The 21,186-nt window shown below is 35.8% G+C and overlaps 1 protein-coding gene and 1 non-coding gene across 5 annotated transcripts in view; both read right to left on the minus strand.

The window, feature by feature from the left end:
• RASAL2 (RAS protein activator like 2) overlaps positions 1-21,186 on the minus strand; it is a 386,290-nt gene that overhangs the window by 361,415 nt on the left and 3,689 nt on the right. Inside the window, exon 1 of one of the 4 annotated variants that reach the window (XM_067031028.1) lies at positions 20,634-20,711. The exons of the other annotated variants lie outside the window; for them this stretch is intronic. Within the exon in view, the coding sequence (XP_066887129.1) occupies positions 20,634-20,640 (7 nt within the window). The 5' untranslated portion in view covers positions 20,641-20,711. Of the gene's footprint in view, positions 1-20,633; positions 20,712-21,186 lie in introns of those variants that run through there. 4 annotated transcript variants of the gene reach the window in all.
• TRNAE-UUC (transfer RNA glutamic acid (anticodon UUC)) lies at positions 16,090-16,162 on the minus strand. The gene has a single exon. It is a non-coding gene; the product is annotated as a tRNA-Glu (tRNA).

The following is a 21,186-nucleotide window of genomic DNA, read 5'->3' on the forward strand; positions in this document are numbered from 1 at the left end:
CAGAATGGGTTAGTTGAGTTCATCTCAGAAACTGAACCTGATTGAGATGACAGCCCAAAAAGCTATTCAGGTCAAATCAACCAAAAGATTACTACTTACAATAGTATCATGACTTTAACACTCAGAAAGCTTCCAGCTAGATCTATTAGAGAAAGTAAAAAGGAATATTTTGATCTTTGAAAACACAAAATAATCTCACCCCACGGTCTTCAAAAGTATCCTTTAATATATGGCATGGATCTAAAAAATTAGAACAATACTTATCTTACCTACCTAATAGGGCTATTATAGGATTAGATTAAGACATATTATGTGTGAATATATTTTGAACAATTACTAAGTCTTACACAAACGTTAGGTATTTTATAAGAATACGCTAAGCTCATCAATTGCAGACTGATGAATTAATCATCTATTTTGTTAAGAAACCTTGAGCAAAAGCATATTTAACTGTAGTTCCTTCTTTTAAAAAGTAATGTTTAATAATGACTAATGATCTAAAACTGAAATCATAAAAGACCTTTCTACCATTATGTTACCCTAGTGAATTCTTCTTGTATATACATATCTTAATGTACACAGAGCTTTAATTAACTGAAACAGTATACTTCCTCATGGAACTCACACCTTACTAAGGTGATAGTATTAAAGAAATATTACTGTTAGTTGTGAGACTATCAAATTCATTAAAGAATATTTCAGTAAAGAAACAGTTACTATTAGCTGTGAGACTATCAAAATGAACAAAATTCCCATTCAATAAGCAGCTTTCAATACAATAAAGGAAATAAAACATATACAAATAAGTAGAATACAACGAGTTAGATGATGAAAAGTTCCATAATAGAAATGTAAACAAAGTTCAACAGAAGTTCAGAGAAGGGAAATGTGATTTCTAGCTATGGGGGAAAGTAGGCAAAGAGATGTCAGGGAAGAAGTCATATTTGTGCTACGTCCTAAAGGATGAAGAGGACTTTGAAACATCCCTAAATAAAATACACATTTCCCTGGAAGAAAAATGCTTCCAGTTCACTGGGGGGAAAAAACCCAAAAAACAAAACAAAACAGAAAACTGTATCTCGTTAAATAGTACCAATATCCCTCCAATATTCATTCACAATTAAACAGAAGTTACCCTTTTCACATCTCCCCATCCTTCCCCACATCTCAATGCCCCATATTTAATCCTTCACCAAATCTTACCCATTTTAACCTACTAAGTATCTCTCAAATCTGTCCACTTCTCTCTTCTCCATCACCATCTCCATAGTCTGAATTAACACCATCTCCTGCCCAAACTACAACAATAGCCTTCTGACTGGTCTCCCTGCTCCACACCTATCTATCTTCTACACTGAAGGCAGAGTGGTCTTTTCTAAAGCAAATATACCAGGCACTACCTTCCAGACCCAAATCATTGACACATGGTTACTTCTCTAGCCTCATCTTATACCATGTGCCCTCTCACTATTTGTGACCCAGCCACTCTTGTCTTTATTCCTAGTTCCTCAAACTTGCCAGGCTCACTAACACCAGGACCTTTGCACATTACTCTCTTCATCTGGAACACTGGCCCACTCCTAACTCCCCTCACCTAGTTAACTCCTATTCACCTCTTAGATCTTAGTCACTTTGTTAAGAAAGTCTTCTCTATTCTCCCAAACTAAATCAGATCATTTAGCTATATACTCTTAGGACCGACCCGGTGTACTTTCTTATACAGTATTTGTTAGAATTGTAATTTTATATTTATTTTGTGTTTATTTGATAAATAATTACATCCCTGACTAAACTTGTAAACACTATTAGGACAGGATTCACAAATAATTAGACCTGCCAACATACACATTTGTTCCTAAGTAAATACATTTTCTTTTCAGTCAAAATATGTATGGTGAACCAACAGGTATAGACGTCATTGCCCTGCCTACAGTACAACAAGCAGTCTGTACACCAAATTCTGGCCAATCACCAATTCCCACCTACTCTTGTTTCCCATTGTCTATTTGGCAAAAATTACTTTACTTTTTGACCTAATAATAAGCATGATTTAGTAGCTTAATTGCCTGCTAGTAAGAAGATTAGGAAGTTTAGTCTAAACGTAGAAAAATTGACTTTGCTTGCCAAAAATAGCTCCTTCAGAAAAGAAAAAAAGTATTTCATTGATTTATTCAGGTCAAGTAAACATTCCCAACTTCCACTCCACCATTTACAGGAAGAGGTGTGCTATGAAATTTGTAGTCAGGGCTTATGCCATTAATAGTTTGCAGCATATATGGAGGAATTTAAAGTAGATATGAAGGTTTTTTATTGTGTTGAGTCAGATGGCTATATGGGTGACACTACACTAAGGAGATACAGTGACCTCATTGGAGCACTGACTTTAAATAAGTATAAGGCACTAAAGAAACCCAACTTGTCAAAGCTTCAATAGCTCAAGGTCATACCTCCTTGAAGAGGTGAAAACACCAGATTTGAAACTGCAGAAAGAAAAGAAGAACACTGCTAATTTGCTCCAGGACATGTTATCATTCAGGTCCAAACCAGATATGGGGGGACTTCTGTCAGTCAAGATTAACAAGGACCAGATTTACCCTTCTGTCTGAAACAACTAAAATTATTATTTTCCCATATTATGTACATCTTTTTAAAAGACTGAGCAAAGACAATATTTTTGTGGGGTTTATAAGTAGAAGTAAAATGTATGACAACAATAGCACAAAAGCCAGAAAGGAAGAATTGGAAGTATAATGTTATAAGGTTCTTATGCTATACATGAAGTAGTGTAATATCACTTGAAGGTAGACTATTATAAGTTAAAAGATGTATACTAAAACTACAAAGCAATCACTAAAGTGAAACAGAATAGAAAATTGAATCATAAAAATACACATTTCAAAAAGCATTAAAAGAGTGAAAGAGAGAAAAGAACAGATGACAAATAAAACATAAAGAGTGGGCTTCCCTGGTGGCGCAGTGGTTGAGAATCTGCCTGCCGATGCAGGGGACACAGGTTCGTGCCTTGGTCTGGGAGCATGCCGCGGAGCGGCTGGGCCCGTGAGCCATGGCTGCTGAGCCTGCGCGTCCAGAGCCTGTGCTCCACAGCGGGAGAGGCCACAACAGTGAGAGGCCCACGTACCACAAAAAAAAAAAAAAAAAAAACATAAATAGTAAGATAATAGATTTAAACCCAACCACTCAATTTAAACCTAACCAATCACATTAAATATAAATAATTAAGTACAATCATAGTAAATAGAAACAGTCCAAATACCCCAACTGAAAGACTGGATGAAAGATCAAGACTCAACTACATGCTGCTTACAAGAAACCCACTTTATAAAGAGACAAGTGGGTTAGACGTAAAAGGATGGAAAAAGGTATTCCATGCTAACACAAGTCACAAGAAAGCTAGAGTGGCTATATTAAAATCAGATAAAATAGATTCCAGAACAAAGAATATCACGAGTGATAAAGATGGCGATTTCATAACGATAAAATACATAATGATATCTTGTCTTCATCAGAAGGACATAACACACCTAAACGTTTATGCTCCTAATAACAAAGCTTTAAAATACACGAAGCAAAACCTAATAGAGGGACTTGCCTGGTGGCGCAGTAGTTAAGAATCCACCTGCCCCATCATCAAAAAATCTACAAACAATAAATGCTGGAGAGAGTGTGGAGAAAAGGCAACCCTCTTGCACTCTTGGTGGGAATGTAAACTGATACAGCCACTATGGAGAACAGTATGGAGGTTCTTTAAAAAACTAAAAATACAACTACCATATGACCCAGCAATCCCACTACTGGGCATATGCCCTGAGAAAGCCATAATTTAAAAAGAGTCATGTACCAAAATGTTTACTGCAGCTCTATTTACGATAGCCAGGACATGGAAGCAACCTAAGTGTCCATCAACAGATGAATGGATAAGGAAGATGTGGCACATATATACAATGGAATATTACTCAGCCATAAAAAGAAATGAAACTGAGTTATTTGTAATGAGGTGGATAGACCTGGAATCTGTCATACAGAGTGAAGTAAGTCAGAAGGATAAAAACAAATACCGTATGCTAACACATATATATGGAATCTAAAAAAAAAAAAAAAAATGTCATGAAGAGATTAGTGGTAGGATGGGAATAAAACACAGACCTACTAGAGCATGGACTTGAGGATATGGGGAGGGGGAAGGGTAAGCTGTGACGATGTGAGAGAGTGGCAGGGACATATACACACTACCAAATGTAAATTAGATAGCTAGTGGGAAGCTGCAGCATAGCACAGGGAGTTCACCTCTGTGCATTGTGACCACCTAGAGGGGTGGGATAGGGAGGGTGGGAGGGAGGGTGACACAAGAGGGAAGAGTTATGGGAACATATGTATATGTATAACTGATTCAGTTTGTTGTAAAGGAGAAACTAACACACTATTGTAAAACAGTTATACTCAAATAAAGATGTTAAAAAAAATAAAAATTAAAAATTAAAAAAAATAAAAAGAGTCATGTACCACAATGTTCACTGCAGCTCTATTTACAATAGCCAGGACATGGAAGCAACCTAAGTGTCCATCAACAGATGAATGGATAAAGAAGATGTGGCACATATATACAATGGAATATTACTCAGCCATAAAAAGAAATGAAACTGAGTTATTTGTAGTGAGGTGGATGGACCTGGAGTCTGTCATACAGAGTGAAGTAAGTCAGAAAGAGAAAAACAAATACTGTATGCTAACACATATATATGGAATCTAAAAATAATAATAATAATAATGTTTTGAAGAACCAAGGGGCAGGACAGGAATAAAGACGCAAACACAGAGAATGGACTTGAGGACACGGGGAGGAGGAAGGGTAAGCTGGGACAAAGTCAGAGAGTGGCATAGACATACATAGTCTACCAAACGTAAAACAGATAGCTAGTAGAAAGCAGCCACATAGCACAGGGAGATCAGCTCAGTGCTTTGTGACCACCTAAAGGGGTGGGATAGGGAGGGTGGGAGGGAGATGCAAGAGGGAGGAGACATGGGGATATATGTATATGTATAGCTGATTCACTTTGTTATAAAGCAGAAACTAACACACCATTGTAAAGCAATTATACTCCAATAAAGATGTTTTTAAAAATAAATAAATAATAAACACAATCTTAAAGATTAAAAAAAAAAAAAAAAAAAACAGAATCCACCTGCCAATGCAGGGAACACAGGTTCGAGCCCTGGTCCATGAAGATCCCACATGCTATGGAGCAACTAAGCCCGTGTGCCACAACTACTGAGCCTGCCCTCTAGAGCCCGTGAGCCACAACTACTCAGCCCATGAGCCACAACTACTGAAGCCTGTGTGCTTAGGGCCCATGTTCTGCAATAAGAGAAGCCACCTCAATGAGAAGCCCGCGCATCACAACGAAGAGTAGCCCCCACTCACTGCCACTAGAGAAAACCCACACACAGCAACAAAGACCCAATGCAGCCCAAAAAAAAGAAAACAAACTGATAGAACTGCAGAGAAAATTAGACAAATCCACAATTATACCAAAGACTTCAACAAATCTGTCAATAACTGATAGCAAATCAAGAAGAATACAGAAGATTTGCACAACACTATTAACCAACTAGACCTAATAGATATTTATAAAACACTCCACTCCACGACAGCAAAATACACATTTAAGTGCACACTATATTCTGGGCCATAAAACAAGTCTCAGTTAATGTAAAAGGATTCAAATCATACAAAGTATATCCTGACCACAAATTAGAAATTAGTAACAAAAAGATACCTGGAAAATCCTCAAATATTTGGAAACTATGAACTTCTATAAGCCCATGAGTCAAAGATGATACCAAAGGAAAAATGAAAAATATTTTGAACTAAATGAAACATCCCACATGTGTGGGAATGGAGCTAATGCAGTACTTAGAGGAACATTTACAGCATGAAAATGCCTTTATTAGAAAAGAAGAAAAGATGCAAATCAATGGCTTCAGCTTCTACGTTAAGAAACTAGCAAAGGGATAACAAATGAAACCCAAAGTAGACAGAAGAAAGGGAATAATAAAGATCAGAACAGAAATCAGTAAAATTTGAAAGAAGAAAAAATAGAAAAAAGACAATGAAACCAAAAGCTGTTTCTTAGACCAATAAATTTGATAAACTTAAACCTACCAGACTGATGGAGGATAAAATAGGGAAGACACAAATTTACAGTATCAGGAAAGAGAGACGTAACATCATTAAAGATTCTGAAGTCATTAAATGGATAAGGAAATATCATAAACAATTTTATTCTGATAAATTTGACAACTTAGACAAAATGGACATAATCCTTCAAAGACACAAACAAAAGTTCATCAAGAAGAAATGAATAACCTAAATGACCTTATATTTACTAAAGAAATTGAATTTGAAGTGAAAAAAATCTTCCCACAAAGAAAAGTCCAGGTCCAGATGGCTTCTCTGATGAATTGTACCAAAAGTACAAAGAAGAAATAATACTAATTCTACACAAACTCTTCCAGAAAATCAAAAAAGAAAGAAGTAGTTTACAACACATACTGTGATATCAGCACATTCTAAAACCTAAGCCAGAGAAATAACACAAGAAAACTACACACCAATATTCCTCCAAGAATACAGATACAAAATTCTTTAACATAATTTTAGCAAATCGAATCAAACAAATCAAGCAACATATAAAAAGATAATAATACATCAAGATCAAGCAGGGTTTATACAAGAACAGCAAGTTGGCTTAAGGCTCAAAAATCAGTGTAATTAGGGAATTCCCTGGTGGTCCAGTGGTTAGGACTTGGTGTTTTCACTTGTGGCCCGGGTTCAACCCCTGGTCAGGGAACTAAGATCCCGCAAGTCTCACAGCCAAAAAAAAAAAAAAATTGTCATTAATATTATTAGACTAAAAAAGAAAAACTATATGATCATCTCAATAGATGCTGAAAATGCATTTGACAACATCCGTTCCTGACTGAAAAAAACTATCAAGAATAGAAATAGAAAGAGATGTCTTAAAATTGGTAAGGAGCATCTACAAAAACACAAACTTAAAGCTAACATCACACTTAAATAGTAAAAGACTGAAAGCTTTCCTTTTAAGATCAGGAAGGCAAGGATGTCTGCTCTCACCACTTCTATTAAACATTATCCTGGAGGTTCTAGACAGTGTAATCAGGCAAGAAACACTAATAAAAGGTATCCTGATCCGAAAAGAAGTAACATTCTTTATTTGCAGACATTATATATGATCCTCTGTATAAAAAAGCTAATAGAATCTACAAAATACCCACTAGAAATAACAAGTGAATTTAGCAAGGCTGCAGGATAGAAGACAAAAATGGAAAAATCTATTATAGTTCTATATACTAGCAACAAATAATTAGAAACTAAATTTTTTTAATATACTATCTACAACATCCTCAAAAATTGTAATATACTTAGGGGTAAATCTAACAAAAGATGCACAAGACCTGCACACTGAAGGCTTTGTAGAGGAAAATTTAAAAGACAAAATACAGAGATGTACTGTTATTAACATTATTAAAATATTAATTCTCGCCAAATTGATCTATAGATTCAATACAACAACAATCAAAATCCCAGCAGACTTTCTGTATAAAATTGACAAGCTGAGTCTAAAATTCATTCAGGCATGGAAATGATCTAGAATAACTTAAATAACTTTGAAAAAAGAAAAATAAAGTTAGAGGATTTATACCTGACTTCAAAACTTACTAGAAATCTATAGTAATCAAAATAGTATGCTTGTGAATAGGATAGACAGTAGAAAGACAGAATATACCAAAGACCAGATGTAGACCCCCATGTATATTTGATTTTCAACAAAGGTACAAAAGCATTTGAGTGCAGAAAAAACAGTCTTTTCAACAAATGGTGCAGGAACAATTGATATCCATATTTTTTAAAGTAAATCTCAATCCTTATTTTGCACTATAGACAAAAATAAAATCAAAATGGATCACAGACCTGAAATTATAAAATTTTTAGAAGAAAACACAGGAGAAAATCTTTACAACCTTGGACTAGACAAAAATTTCTTAAATAAAATATGAAAAGGGCTTCCCTGGTGGCGCAGTGGTTGAGAGTCCGCCTGCCGATGCAGGGGACACGGGTTTGTGCCCTGGTCCGGGAGGATCCCAGGTGCCGCGGAGAGGCTGGGCCCATCAGCCATGGCCGCTGAGCCTGTGCGTCCGGAGCCTGTGCTCCGCATCGGGAGAGGCCACAGCAGTGAGAGGCCCGCGTACCGCAAAAAATCAAAATAAATAAATAAAAAGCACAATCCACAAAAGGAAAATAAAATATTCATCAAAATTAAGAACTACTATTCTTTGAAGACAGTGTTAAGAGTATGATTAGGTAAGTCACAGAACGGGAAAAAACAACTTAAAATCACATATCTGATTAATGACTTGTATCCAGAATACAGAAACAACTTATATAAACTCCATAAGACACACCCAATCTATTTTTTTTTTTACTGAAGTACTGTTGATTTAAAAGTTGTGTTAATTTCTGCTATACAGCAAAGTGACTCAGTTATACATATATATATTCTTTTTTATATTCTTTTCCATTATGGTTTATTCCAGGACATTCAATACAGTTCCCTGTGCTATACAGTAGGACCTGTTGTCCATTGACAAACCCAGTTTAAAAATGGACAAAAGATTTGATTTGACATTTCACTAAAGAAGATAGATGAATGTCTGATAAGCATATGAAAAGATGCTCAACATTACTAGTCATCAGAAAAATGCAAATTAAGACCGCTTTGGCTATTTCTACACATCTCCTACAAGGGCTTAATTAAAAAGACTGACCATACCAAGTGTTGGTAAGGCACTAAAACTGGAACTGTCATATCCTGCTGAAAAATGACACAAGCACTTAGGACAACAGTTTGGCAGTTTCTTAAAATGTTAAACATAAACCTACCATATGACCCAGTCATTCTACTCTTAGGTATCTGCCCAAAAGAAAAAAAAGCATATGTCTATACAAAGACTTGAATGCAAATGTTCACAGAAGCTTTATTTGTCATAGCCAAAAAACTAGAAACAACTCAAATGTTCAACAAAAGGTGAACTGATAAATAATCATGGAATATCTACTCAGTGGCATACTACTAGGTAATATAAATGAATTAACTCTGGATACATGTCACAACATGGATGAATCTCAAAATGTGCTGAATGAAAGAAGCCAGACTAGAAATAAGTGTATGTTATATGACTTCATTTATATAAAATTCTTGAAAATCCAAACTAACCCATAAAGACAAAAAGCAGTTTAGTGGTTGTCTGGTGATGTGGTGGCAGAGATTGGGCAGGAAGATTACAAAGGGATGCAAGGAAACTTTTTAGAGGAAATAGATGTTCATTTTCTTGATTGTGGTGATGGTTTCATAGTTATTTATATATTTCAAAACATATCAAATTATACTTTAAATATGTGTAGTTTGTTGTATGTCAAATATATTATATATCAAATTGGTTTTTTTAAGATGTATGAATTAGATCAGAATGTAACACAATAACTCACTTCCCATTGCTATACTGCCCATAGCTCAAAGAATCACAGATTTTGAAGAACCGCAATTCATTAGTAGGAAAGTTAAATTTCAGAACTGATTCACAGTTTGCTGTGTTTAAATCATGCTTTAAGTTTCTGAGTCCTTGAAATACAAACCTTAGGATATGTTTAAACTACAAAGCATATGCACCATAAAGATAACCAGGTTCAAGAGGAACTAAGATGAAAACAAATCAGGAGCAATGAGAGGCCAGTGTTCCTGGGCTTTTGGAAAAGAACATGTGAATTCTAAAAATATCCTAAAATGTCTCTTAAATGGCCAAGCTCTGATCAATGCTTGGGTTTACCTGGCTCTCTGAAAGTGGATTCTCTTTTCAGAATTTCTGATATCAAAGGGGAGAGGCACTTGAAGTGTAAATCCTAGAATAAAGCTATGCCCCAGATGAATATGATTCATGGTTCTTATGATTGTGTGCTCTCTTAAATTTCAGTATTCTCACTGGCTTGGTCAAACATCAATAAGAGGCATTATTGGGGAAAAAAAACGATTTTTATATTTTGTATTACTGCTAAAAATACATAAATTTTAGATCACTAATAGACTTTGTGTAACCTTTTTTAAATATAGAAATATTCACACCACTCAACCACATACAGCTTCCTCATGTTGTCTACAGTTTTTAAAACTTGGACAACTCTACGAAGATGTTCAATAACATCATGACATCCAAAGCATATCCAGCACATCAAATGTCATTACTTTATAGTTATGGTGCTGTATAAAACACATAGGTAAACTTCAAGGTTCAAATTAACAAATATCACAGTGAATGTTTTTTATAATACTGATTTAAGGTTCTTATCTATAAGAAATGAAATTATACAGTAGTTAAGAACACAGACTCAAGACTGAACTGCCTGAGTTCAAATCTCACACTAGCCACTTACTTGCTCCATAATCCTGGCCAAGTTCCTTTATATCTCTACTACTCTGATCCTTCATCTATAAAATGAGGATAATAATAGCATTTACCTCATAGGGTAGTTATGAAGATTAAATAAATTAATAGGCCTAAAGAACCTCGAACTGTGCCTGGCTCATGGTAAGCAGCCAAGAAGTTTTACATTATTGTTGTTATAATCATGCTTATGATTGTCACTGTTATTAGAGTTAAGATTACTATGTAGAATAATTAACACTGATCACTGATAATTTGAAAAATACAAATATATCTACTAAGAATATAAAAGAAGGATATGAATAGACATTTCTCCCAAAAAAATATACAAATGGCCAATAAGCCCATGAAAAGATGCACAGCATCACTCATCACAAGGAAAATGAAAATCAAAACCACAATAAGGATACTTCCTTGGTGGGAATGCAGAGGATGCGGGTTCCATCCCTGGTCAGGGAACTGAGATCCACATGCCGCGGGGCAACTAAGCCTACACACCACAACTACTGAGCCCACGTGCCACAACTAGAGAGCCTACAAGGCACAACTACTGAGCCCTTGTGCTCTGGAGCCTGTGCGCCACAACTAGAGAGCCCATGTGCCACAACTACGGAGCCAGAGTGCTCTGGAGCCCAAACACCACAACTAGAGAGAAGTCTGCACACTGCAACGAACATCCCACGTGCTGCAACTAAGACCCAACGCAGCCAAATAAATAAAATAATTAATTTAAAAAAAAACCCACAGTGAGATATCACTTCACACTGACTAGGGTGGCTTTAATAAAAAAGAAAGGAAAATAACAAGTGTAGGCAAGGATGTGGAGAAATTGTAACCCTGTGCATTGCTGGCAGGAATGTAAAAAGGTGCAGATGTTGTGGAAAAGTGGCAGTTTCTCAAAAGTGGGTATAGATAGTGGTGAGGATTACACAACTTTGTGAATATATTTACTGTTACTGAATTGTACAGTGAATTGGTTACTCTCTCTAGCATCCTCACTTTTATTCCTTCAGTTCACCAATGAAGAACTCAATACCCATTCTTACCTACATGGCTACAAAAAAGGCAGAGAAGCTAGGATAAGACTTACTGCTAAATTCTAAGAGAACTTAGAAAAGCATAAAAATGTTACTTTGATAACTTGTGATAGGGACTTCCCTGGTGGCGCAGTGGTTAAGATTCCATGCTCCCAATGCAGTGGGCCCAGGTTCAATCCCTGGTCAGGGAACTAGATCCCACATGCATGCTGCAACTAAGAGTTCACATGACACAACTAAGGAGCCCTCGAGACGCAACTAAGGAGCCCACCTGCTGCAACTAAGACCCAGCACAACCAAATAAATAAATATATTTTTTTTAATTTATAAAAAATAGCTCATGATATATTTTAACACAACTATATTAAACTGGAAACAGTAACTATGAACTTGGATAATAGAGATAGGGTAATTTTTCCCAAAAAAGTACTGGATTGTAACTCAGTTCCAATCTTACTCATATTCCAATGTAACTCCACCAAGAATATTTAAATCGCTAACTTTACATGATTACTTCCCAATAAAATGGAGAAAAGACTTATCATTTTTCATAAATTTATTGAAAAAAATACAGGGTATTTTCAGACTGTAGGAAAAAAAGCAACTTTGTAAAAAGGTATCATTTTACAGAATATGCTCACAGGTAAATGGAATAACATTACTGGTTCTATAAGCAAAACAGTATCATTGCCAGTTAAGCTACAGTCAAAGAAAGATTACCAGCTTCACAAGGTAATATGACTATTTCTCAAGATATGACAGGTCAAGATGTACACCAAAAACATAACCTAAAGTGCAAGTAACTAAAAATTTCCTCAAACTGATTTAGGGGGTGCTAATGACTTAGGACTTTCTGACTTAAATAAAACAACAAGAAATATGGCCATATTAAATCCTCTAGAGAATCTTTCTATTTCAATAGGAATCACCACATGATATTGTTCTTTCTTAACCATGTTATCAAACATTCAAAAATTAGTAATAAATCTTCATTTCTCTAAAAATGAAAACTACTATGAAGTCTTTATGAAGCCAGAAAATACTAAAAGTAGAGTCATTTTTTAGATTTGAACCACGTCTTTTCTTAGTTGGTAGCTACTATGCTGGGCATGTTTTTCAGGTTCATTGATACAGGCTAATCACCAACCACTGGGCAAAACTGGCCCATTTCAAAATAGGAACATGTGCCAGAAAGACCTTGGGTTTCCTCACTCGGGGGTATTCTTGAAATCTACAAATACATAGAAAATTGTACAGAGTCAAGCCTAAGGAAAACATGGGAACAAGATACTTATATAGTATATCCTGCCCAAATTTAAATCAAACAAAATCTCCTACAAACTTCCACAATATTAACTGGATACAGGATTCTTCATTTCACTCAAACTGCTCTATGTCACTATTAAAACTACTTTGTTCCTTTCTAAGTGTGCTCCCATTACATGCTAAACAAATGACTAATGGATAAAAGAAAATTTGGGTATGATTTCAACTATATAGCATTTTGGAAAAGGCAAAACTACGAAGGCAGTAAAAACATCAGTGGTTTCCAGGGGTTAAGAGTGTAGTAGGTAAGAAGAGATGAACAGACAGAGCACAGAGGGTTTTTAAAGCAGTGAAAATACTCTGTATGATCCATAATGGTGGATACATGTCATTTTACATTTGTCCAAACCCACAGAATGTACAACACCAAGAGTAAACCCTAATGTAGACTTTGGGTAAAAATGATGTGATAATGTAGGTTCATAAACTGTAGTAAATGTGCCAGTCTGATTGGGGATGTTGATAATGGGGGAGGCTATGTATGTGTGGGAACTGGGGATATATGGGAAATCTGTTATTTTCCTCTCATTTTGCTGTGAAACTACATCTGCTCTAAAAAAAATTAAGTCCTTAAAAAAAAAAAAAAAGAAAATTTGGTTAACTGGTTAATGGTCTATACAAACTATGCTTTTTCAAAACAATTCCTATTCCTGCCCTTTTTTTTGAAGAAAATATTTTAAATTACTTTTGTCATTAATGTTAGTTCTTGTTGCCATTCCTCAAATTTGGCTTTGACATTATAAACCTCCCTAGAACATACCTAAGTGAATCCCATGCTAAAAACTCAGCATTGGGCTTCCCTGGTGGCGCAGTGGTTGAGAATCCGCCTGCCGATGCAGGGGATACGGGTTCGTGCCCCGGTCCGGGAGGATCCCACGTGCCGCGGAGCGGCTGGGCCCGTGAGCCATGGCCGCTGGACCTGCGCGTCCGGAGCCTGTGCTCCACAATGGGAGAGGCCGCAACAGTGAGAGACCCGCGTACCACAAAAAAAAAAAAAAAAAAGCAGAAAAAAAAAAAAAAAAAAAACTCAGCATTAACACAGTGCTATATAAGGTATACACCTCAGTCATTCATCCAGCTAAAACTAAACGAACCTATATTCAAATAACTGATGTCAATTCCTTCTAATACTCTGAGAAACAAAGAGTAGAAGGAGGACAGCTGAGATGAAAGCCACCAACTATGTTCTTCTAAGAGTATCTAGAACATTATGTATCTGTGTCATTTCAGTTGGAGAGTCTAATGTAGTATAAATAAGGCCATGGTCATGGATTTGACCTTTAGCAAACCGACTGCTTTGACTCTATACTCATGCTCCCCTCATTCACCTGGAAATATGCCATTAATCAAAAGGAGTACCATTGAGGAAAACACTCAGTTTTGAAGGTCAGTCTTATAAACATTAGAACTCTGAGCACATTTAACATGTGGTAAATAACGTTTAAGGCACTACATGATATCTATGCAAACATACTTCAATATGTTGAAAGTAGTAATACAGAAGTAGGACTTAAAATTATGAGCCATTCTTTCATATACTCATGGCAAGAACTGCTTTCCAGGAAGGTCACACAAATTTGGCACTAAGTCTCAGGCCTTTAAAAACATACCCTTCTAGGAATTCAGCCTAAGGAAATAGAAGTTCAAAAACTTATGCACAAAGAGAATCAATAGACTGCTAATATAAAATTTTTGAAAAATGTTAATGTTTAAAATAGGATAATGGTTAAATCAGTTATGTTCAATTAGTTATTAACAAATTATATTTTCATATAAGCCTCAGTAATAAAGCTGTGTGATACTGGCACATGAACATAGACAGACCAACAGAACATAATAGAAAATCTTGAAATAAACCAAAATATATATGGCAATCTAATGAAGGATAAAGGAGTCATCTTAAATCAGTGAGGAAAAAATTAATTATTCAATAAATGGTGCTAGGATAACTGGAAAGCCATCTTTCTAAAAGTGAAATTGTATCTATATCTCATACCTTATACCAGGATGAATTCTAAATGGATCAAAGGTTTAAATGTAAAAATAAAAACAAGAAAGTACTAGACAAACCATTATTATTTTATAACCTCAGAATAGGAAAGGCCATTCTAACTAGGACATAAAACCAAAAAGCCGTAAGATTGATACATTTGGTATTTCCTTGGCAGTCCAGTGGTTAAGAATCTGCGCTTCCACTGCAGGGGCACAGGTTCAATCCCTGGTCAGGGAAGTAAGATCCTGCATGCCACGCAATGTGGCGAAAAAAAAAAAAGAAGAAGATTGATACATTCAACTGCATAAAAATAATTTCCTCACAGAGGAAAAGAAAAAAAAAGATAAATGAAAATACCGGCAACTCATGGCAGACAAAGGGCTCTTAATATACTAAGAGTTCCTGCAAATCACTAAGAAAAAGATCCAACAACCCAATAAAAATGGGCAAAAGATATGTACAGTCACAAAAAAGGGTATATTTAAATGGCCCTGTAAGATATTCAATCACACGTAATGTAAGATTTGAAAAATTAAAATTAAACTAAGACTAATTTTCACCTTTTAGATTGTCACATTAAAAATCCTCAATAATTCCCTATGTATGGGGAGATGGGCACTCTTATACCTTGCTGGAGAAATATAAATAGGTACAACCCCTAAGAGGAGCAATTTGGGAATATCTTTCAAAATTACAAATACACCTATCTTTGACCTAGCAATTCCATGAATTTTTGTTATAGATATACACAAGCCAAATGGCTTATATCCAAGATAATTCATGTACTATCACTTCTCCCTGCAAAATGTGGGGGTTGGTTTAATAAATTATGATTCATCCAAGCATCATGCAGCCATAAAAAGAATGAGGAACCACTTTACAAATGAACAGGAAAATATATCCAAGATATATTAATAAGTGTGTGTGGAGGGGAGATGTGAGGGAGGAATAACGCAAGCTGAAGATCAATTCCTATAATGGGTTAACAATTCTGTAAAAAAGGAGAAAAAAGCATATACACAGTAAAAACTATGATACTATCAATTCAGATACTAAGCAATTAACAACTGGCTCCAGACCCCCAGAACACCCAACCAACTTCCTTTGGGGGTTTGTTCCAGTCATTTCATTAACCTCACAAAAAAATGACCCAGCCTTTTTTTTTTTTTTTTTTTTGGCCATGCGGGATCTTAGTTCCCTGACCAGGGATTGAACCTGTGACCTCGGCAATGAAAGTGCAGAGTCCTAACCACTGGACCACCAGGGAATTCCCAAACCCTGAATTTTTTTAAACTAAATTTCTTGGATCCCACTCTTGGCAGAGTTTTTACCTATCTATCTATCTATTTCTATATGCCTGGAATAGGTATGGAAGGATACACAAAAATTTCCAACATTTATTCATTGTGTGGGAGGGAAATGATTGCCTGCCAGATGGCAAGTGAGGGGTGGGGAGGAGGGGTGAGAGAGACCTCATGGCATATCCTTTTATACCTTTTGAATTCTGAAAGAAGGAAATGTATTTCCTATTTTTAAAATTACATTTAAAAATAAAAATATATTTGAAAAAATTTTAAACATTTTCAAAGCCATAAGAAAATATACTATTAGAAAAAGGCAGGATATAAAATAGATGCAGTATGATACCAAATATGTACAAACAAGTGTATCTGTACACAGAAAAAACTGGAATAAAATAAAATATTAAGGGAAGAATTATCTCTAAGAGGTGGAATTATAGCTGATTTTAATTTTCTTTGGCTTTTCCTATAATTCGGGTTCTTTACATTAAGCATGGATTACATTCATAATTAGGAAAATAGTATTAAATTTTTAATAATATGAATCAGAGGGGTTGGAAATTAAAAGGGACGTATAAAGTTACTAAGGATTATCCAGGATTCTAAGGATCATAAATGAAACATTCAAATTTCCTCAAAACATCACTCCAATGGCAGAATAAAGAATTTAGGAAAAGATCTAATCTGTCCTCTAATCTACCTCTTAAGGATCACTATGAGATTATTCTCATCCTCCTACTTTCTGGATGTTTTGACCATTTTTGTTTTCTGTTACCTAGGTAATTGTACTTCCAGCATTTCCCTTAAAGACTGTGAAACTAACAATCTGGTATTTCTCACTGACCTTCAGCTTTGAAAGGCCATCTCCCTAAGGGAAAGCAGTAAGATCTAGAAGCTATAACAAGAGGCTGAGGAATCTGAGGTTAAGAGTTCTAATCTTGACAAACTGTGGAATTTGTCTCCAATTTTGGGAATAAGCTAAATTTCCTGAGTCAGTTTACTTAATGAGGAAACTTAAAGGATTGTTTTGAAAAATATTTAGGACTATCAACTTTTTACACTTTTTAACTCTTCACACTATTCTTCTTAACTTTGTTTTCTTGCCTTACGTTAAATTTTTCCTCTCTAAATTTTCACTCTCCCAAACAGTATCTGCAAGTATTACCAATGTCTTAGACTTAGGAGCAGGGAGGGGATACTTTTAGAAAGCCTACTGTAAATGACACAACATGAACAGAACTTGAGCCAAGTTGAAGACAATTTATGGGGGAATAAGAATGCAATCAGGATCTAAACTGGACCCTTATGAGCAAAGTGGCCACAGACAACTAATTAATATAACTACACTGAGTAAAGGAAGGTAAAACTCAAGACTCCTAACACCTGAACCCTGCTGATAGAGATAGGAAGATGATAACTTCTCTGTCACAGGGCAGCAAATGAAGTTTTGTCATGCTTTCAAGGGCTCAATTTTTATTTCTTTTGTTTACCGTATCCCCTCTAACCCCATTGAGCTGGGCCTCAGGACATCTTTTTTTCCCTACTATTTACATATCGAGTACTTCTTGATGGCTGCCTTCCACAAGAAAACCAGCTACATTAAACTTGTAAAAGGTTCTCTACCAACAGGTCTTGAGAAGCACTTGATAGCCTTTGGGAAGAAACAAACATCAGAGAGCAATTATCCCTCTGCCAAGGGCGGAGTGCCCTCAGCACACTTCAAACTCCTCCTCCTGGTTAACAAGACCGAACACCTCTCTTTCCAATAGGGTGGGACAAGGGAGCAGACAGCAGGATTTTTTCTGGATTAACTCAGTCATTAATTAGTTCAATGCTTTTTTGTGGTTCACCTACTTAAAAGGTGATCAAATCACTTTGTGCTACTCCAGAGAGCAACTGCTAAAAACAATTACATAAACCCTCCACTTCAATTTACCTTATCCTTCTTTATAATAAAACAAAGTGTAAGAAACCACTGCCTTGCTACCATTTCCTCAGTAATCTCAGTAAAGCCTACTTTGTCATATAAATCCCTTTTCTTTTCCTTAGCAAATCAGAAAAATTTATTTCATTCATCATAATAGGACACAACTGTACCTCACTTTTTAAAGTGCATACACTGAATCTTATTATCTGAAGAAGATAAAAGCAATTCTTATAAACAAACTATTCTCAGATAAACAGGGGCATTCTAGAACTTCATATTATTTACATCAGAGAATTTGTACAGATCCTCAATTCCATACTGGCAATTCCTAAATCCAAAAAGCTCTGAACACTCTTTTTCATAACTTCTCTAGCAGTAAAATCTGACCTGCTCGGACATCATGCTGTGTATAGTGTTATACCATACTTAGCATGAATGTCCATTTGTTTAACTGCAGAAATATTAACATGATTGATGTTGCTCCACATACCACTAGGTTTATATCACTATATATACCATATTTTCTAAAATCAAAAGTTTTGAATTTTGAAACACTGTAGTCCAAACGGTTTTGGACAAGGGATTGTGGATGTATAGTTTCTATTCTGCAAAAAATATTTTCGTTCTTTGAAAATGAAATAGCAATAAACCAACATGATAGAGGGTAGAAAAATACTAAGATGTTGTAAAGGAAATTGTCCACCATCTGTGACATTAGTAGAATACATAATTTAAATGAGATACATAAATTCTCTCTTGAAGGAAAAAATGGAGGGCTATTTGAAATCAATATAATTTAAAATAAACAGTATATACCTAGGCCTTCTTGGAAGTTCTCTTTAATTTCAGTGAAGAACTGTCTACTCTTACTGTGTATAAAATGTATTGGAGATTATGGGAAAATGATGTGTCAACACTCAAAGTCAATGCCCCATCCTTGAGTATTTTTTTTTTAATGAATGGGCTTAAATATTTTTTAAAATATTTATTTATTTATTTGGCTGTGCTGGGTCTTAGTTGCCGCATATGGGATCTTTAGCTGTGGAGTGCAGGATCTAGTTCCCTGACCATGAATCGAACCTGGGCCCCCTGCATTGGGAGCCCGAAGCCTTAGCCAGTGGACCACCAGGGAAGTCCCCATCCTTGAGTACTGAACTCAAGCTTAAGATCCCAAGGATTCCTAAAACATTAATACTCATTTGTAAAAGCTCAATTAATAGTATTTGAGGAAATTAAAACACTTAAGTAACATGAACATATTTTGACTATGAATACATAGTCACTGATTTTCTTCTGGCAATCAATTAGCTAGAGCACATAAAACTTTTAGTCTTGGTTGAGCAATTTCATTTATCTACATGTTACCACAAAACAGAAGTCATGGGGTGCATATGTAAGACGTGTAAGAATGAGTGATTTCCGGGACTTCCCTGGTGACACAGTGGTTAAGAATCCGTCTGCCAATGCAGGGACATGGGTTCAAGCCCTGGTCTGGGAGGATCCCACATGCCGCGGAGCAACTAAGCCCGTGTGCCACAACTACTGAGCCTGCACTCTAGAGCCTGAGAGCCACAGCTTCTGAAGACCGCGTGCTACAACTACTGAAGCGTGCACGCCTAGAGCCCGTGCTCTGCAACAAGAGAAGCCACCACAATGAGAAGCCCATGCACCGAAACAAAGAGTAGCCTCCATTCGCCGCAACTAGAGAAAGCCCACGTGCAGTAACGAAGACCCAATGCAGCCAAAAATAAAATTAATTAATTAATTTTAAAAATAATAATAAGTATTTTTTAAAAAAAAGAATGAGTTGCTGAGAATATTCAAAGTGAATTATGCTAAGAGCATTCTGTATAAGGCCAGTGAGTTAGTCATAACTAATTTATACCGGACCAAAATAAAATAACTTCTTGGACTTGTTACTGGTGGCAACATTTTAAGTAAACATAGAAACATGTTCTCTAAAAATGCAATAAAATATACTTTTTTTAATTAAATCATCCTTTGTTTTAATTTATGAAGTATAAGCAATATTACTTACTACAACCAGGTAAGACTTCTGCCCCCATCAACTCATATCCAGTTCATGAGAAATTCTTACCAAATTCCCATTGCCATATTTCTAGAATTATATTATATTTGATGCAGTATGATTAATTCCCTTTTTCTTCTGCTTGCTGAAATAGTACCAGCCTTTAGAAATTTTCCAGGAGGTCCCTGTCAATCATTAATAAACAATGAGCTATGTAATAGCTTAATGGTAGGCAATAATATTGACGTTATTTTATTAACTGAATATTTTAGATAAGTCCTGCCCATACTATTAAGATTAAAAACAATATGGTTTCTTGGTGATCACTTCATCGTGAGAACTATATTTCCCCTCTAGCTATTTAAAAGCACATCTGTGCATACACCTGCATATCTGTTGTACTGATGGGTGCAGAGCTCCAGTGGGGGCACTGCTGGAGATTGGTATCTTTAATTTCCCCCAAATAGTGCCCTTCACTCACCATCCATTCACGGTAAAGTAGTTAATTTTAACGTCCTCATTGTTTACCAGAAAGCAGAGACAGTGAGGCTGGCTTTGCCGCTCCCGTTTCCTTTTGCTGGGCTGCTGAGCTTTTTCAGCCAATTGACTTCACTTTGAGGCTATAAATATCTGAAAAATGTTCTGCATTTGATGCTCTTGGATTCTGCATCCATATTTAGCTGTTTGTGGCATGCCTTTGTTTAAGCTACTCTACCACCCATACACTCAGTCAGGTTGAGATCTGGATGGTCAAAGGACAGATGGATCAACATCCAGCAGACACTGACTTACCATAGGCATCGATCTGCTAGACACTGTGACAATGAAGGGAGTGGCAAGATAGGAATACAGAGATAAACAAGACAGACAGATTCCCTGGTGTCAAAAATATTATAGTCTTGACAGGCATGGGCACAACTTATAATACTACTGGAATAAAACAAATGAAACATTTTACAACTAAAAGAAAATGAATAGCACAGAATAACTATTTTCTCTTGGCCGTGTCTCAAAAATGTGCATTTGTTTGTGTT

The sequence above is a fragment of the Kogia breviceps genome, chromosome 1, assembly GCF_026419965.1.
Source record: "Kogia breviceps isolate mKogBre1 chromosome 1, mKogBre1 haplotype 1, whole genome shotgun sequence".
Taxonomy (NCBI): domain Eukaryota; kingdom Metazoa; phylum Chordata; class Mammalia; order Artiodactyla; family Physeteridae; genus Kogia; species Kogia breviceps.